This window comes from Coffea arabica, chromosome 9e (genome assembly GCF_036785885.1).
Source record: "Coffea arabica cultivar ET-39 chromosome 9e, Coffea Arabica ET-39 HiFi, whole genome shotgun sequence".
NCBI lineage: Eukaryota > Viridiplantae > Streptophyta > Magnoliopsida > Gentianales > Rubiaceae > Coffea > Coffea arabica.
Genome location: NC_092327.1, coordinates 10507249 through 10510703, shown reverse-complemented (window position 1 = coordinate 10510703; position 3455 = coordinate 10507249). Strand labels below are relative to the sequence as shown.

The 3455-nt window shown below is 39.0% G+C and overlaps 1 protein-coding gene across 1 annotated transcript; it reads right to left on the bottom strand.

The window, feature by feature from the left end:
• Positions 1 to 258: 258 nt before the first annotated feature.
• LOC113709758 (glucan endo-1,3-beta-glucosidase 14) lies at positions 259 to 2994 on the bottom strand. The gene is made up of 3 exons (XM_027232611.2): positions 2760 to 2994; positions 1595 to 2661; positions 259 to 1004 (listed from the first exon to the last, which is right to left on the bottom strand). Exons 1-3 carry the CDS (start codon positions 2821 to 2823, stop codon positions 918 to 920), a joined length of 1218 nt encoding a protein of 405 aa, XP_027088412.1. The 5' UTR covers positions 2824 to 2994; the 3' UTR covers positions 259 to 917.
• Between the last annotated feature and the right edge of the window lie 461 nt (positions 2995 to 3455).

The window sequence follows — 3455 nt, the reverse complement described above, 5'->3', positions numbered from 1 at the left end:
GAAGTTGCATACACAGCAAGCCGCTTATAAGTTATTCATCTAATACAGAGAAAGTCTAAAGCTCCTTTGAGAAAAGGATGGCACTGACCAATGCTGACGGTTACGGGGAATAAAGGTAGCCGTCCACTGTCTGTTCAAGGATTAAAAAAGTACAAACGGAGCCTAACCTTTTGCACTATAGCTTACATTATCTCTATTTTCTTTTACATTATCTCTAATTTATCTCTACCTTTATTATATCTCAAATCTTACTCCATAACTACGAAACTTTCTGCACGAGGAAAGAACCACATGAGGATAAAAGCAGGGGTTGACGATTATATTTCTACGCAGCAGCAGTTATGGAATCCACGTCCAAAAGTAGAGCCCTTTATTCCCAACAAGAGGCTGAAAGAAACCTCACAAGGATTGTCCCCAATATTCAAAGAATATTTACTTAAAAGCACCAGAAAGATGCACATATATGCAATTATATCCTATTATCACAAATCAAGTAAAGAAATATAGTAGGAGAATGCTTCAATAAATCAACTGCTTATGCAACTGGAGCAAATTAATTAGCCTTTCACCTGGATTACGATCCAGAAAATGGGCTTCCATTGTTTTTCTGAGATCATGTCCATGTGTTAAATGGCTTGTGGATCTATTACAGCTGATTTGCATGATTGCAAAATGGCCCCCCTTCATGTTTGTGGCGACGCACATCTGACGCATGCTTCGTCATGTTTGAAAGTCTTTGTTGGCTGAAAAATTAAAGATAGGATGACCTTCGGCTTTTTGCGTTATACGCACATGAATTTTTTGGTCCCTGATGGCTCCAAGGAATTCTTTTCTCCATTTGATCAAGTCACAAATTGCTGAAAGCACATGCTCACCTCATAAAGGTGATATTTACATCTCTTTCTTTTCCCATCCCCTTAAGATTGCCGTCTCAGCAGAATTTGGAGGGCCAGCAAATACAAGACTGTCGAGTACAGAAAACTTTGATAACCCACTAGTTTTACCTGTTTAGAACGAGACCCACAAATACAAAGCCAACAAAAAAATTTGTTAAAAGAAGTATATCATCTTAATATTTGCACACGTGAATTGTCCCTTATCTACATTATTCAGAATTGATGCAAGATACAAAGAAGGACATTAGCATATGGTATTATACAATTTATGTAGAACTACAAAATATATTTTTTTTCTTTGGAGAGAAGAAATTATCAACACAATTCACAGTAATATTATTCATATCTCAAACACAGGAAAGTCTAACAACGATAATATTTAAAAGCAGTCTCTATCGACTCTCTACTAACCCCCTCTTAGATAATTTTAACCCAAGATAACTCGAAATAAGAAACAGCCACATAACTAATTACCTAATAAAATATCAATTCCTAGATTAAAAAAGTATTATAATTTGATCTCAATAAAACTCTAATAAAACTACTAAATAACTAAATAGAAATTACTAAGCTTGGTTTAATTTGTTAACAATTTTCCGCCTAAGGCACTTTACAGTTGTGTACGGTACCTCATAATTTCTACCAAGGTAGGGAAAAAAAACTCCAGAAAAGAAAGAAAAAGGAACTTTTAGACATACCTTTGGAGCAGAGGAAGTCAGAGAAACAGATGCCGAGGAGGATGCTGTGGAGGAGGCGGACGACGCACTTGATAGGGCAAGGAGACCAACATTGTATGCCATAGTTCCATCAGGTTGAAAGAGGCCGTAATTTCTTTCTGAAGTAGGTCCAGGCTTCATGTCCTCATTGAACAAAGCAAACACATAGATTTCTAGTCTCATGTTAGGCCTCAAGGGAGTCCCTTCATTTTCAAACTGCCTTCTCATTAAATTTCTATTGTAACTGGCTGCATTTTCCAAAGTTGCACCGATTTCATCAGTATCACCCTTGGATGGCCACCCCGTTTCGGACACCCTAACTTCTAACCCAGAAAACCCCAACCTCGCAATGGCAAATATAACAGCATCAACTTGAGCATACAACATGTTGTCATAGTGCAGCTTCGTGTAAGGATCTATCATCCCCGAATTAGGGTTAAATAGCACATAGTCTAGAGGAATTCTGTTTGGATCGTCCTTGTAAGCGAAATATGGGTAAGCATTGATCCAAAAAGGTGCGCTTGTACTCTGCAAAAACTGCAAAAGTTGCGGCATGATTCCATTGAGCTCACTACTAAAACACCCTGCTGAAGGCGGATATGATTGTGCTAGAACTGCTAGAGAATTAGGTGTTGAAACTTGGACGTATTGATCTAGTCCTAAACGCACCAGAGCCGCATGAATGCTGACCATGGCAGGTACTAAACTAGCCACCAACGTGTTGTCCTCTCCTGTAAATACTTCGTTTCCAACTGCAATGCCTGTGATTCTCGTAGCCGGGAAATATGGCCTTATACGAGTGCTAACCCATTGAAGGGCTTGCTGAGGATCCGTTAAACTTGCTAGCATCTCATTTTCAACTGTCACGATTAGCTCAATGTTAGAGTTTGCAAATGCCGACAGCACCTCCGGATTCGAGTCGTAAATTCTTGCTTTTGTTAACTTCAGGGCCTGCAATAGATCAAGCACTTTATCTGGCGGTGGCAAATTGTTGGCTACTTGCCCATAATTGATCCCTAGAGACTCTCCTCCTCTCAATAATCCAAGTCCTGGTTACCAAAAACGTTTAATGAATGGCACAAAAGAACAATGCACGAGTTATTCTTCCAGTTACATAATAACATAAAGCAACATGAGGAATAATTACCTGTTATGAAGACAAAGAATCCGACAAGAATATGTACCATGGCAACTCCAAAAAGTGTGTTCATGAAAAGAGAATTTTGAAATGAGAATGAGAGCGGAGGAGGCGGCTCTTTTCTTCCTCTCTGAAGAGGAGGTGGGGTGAGGTGAGGTGGGGTAAGTTACGAACTGAGAGAAAACGTTTTTTCTTGGTTCCAAAATAGTGGAGGGGGAAGAGAGGATGATAGGGAAATAGAGAATTATATAAGAGCATAAAGGGCCTTATCATGTGAATTCTTTCCTTTGCTTGTTTGGATTTTAGTTTTATTAGGCAAGAAGTTACAGGTTGCCTTGCCTTGATGATGCTGTCTTTTGTTCTCTCTTTAACCTTTGAGTTAATCCAGTTCATTTCGAACGACTTGGTCTCCCATTGTCCTTTCCCTTGATGGATTCCAAAGTTTAATCCAGATGACAACTATACCCCTGAAGTATCCAAACTCTTTCTTCACACAAAAGAAAAGAGGATATGCCGGCGGAAATGTTCAACAATCATTTTATGAAAGTTGGTAGTCTAATCTTTTAAATGTCATGTCCAATCCTCCTTTCACACTGTTGGAAAGGATTTGGATTCAGCAATTTGTCCTCCTGCCTTTTAAAGTAATTTGGGGCCCAGGCCGACTGTTGTCTTTTGGATGGTAATATTAAGGGAAAATTGCATAAA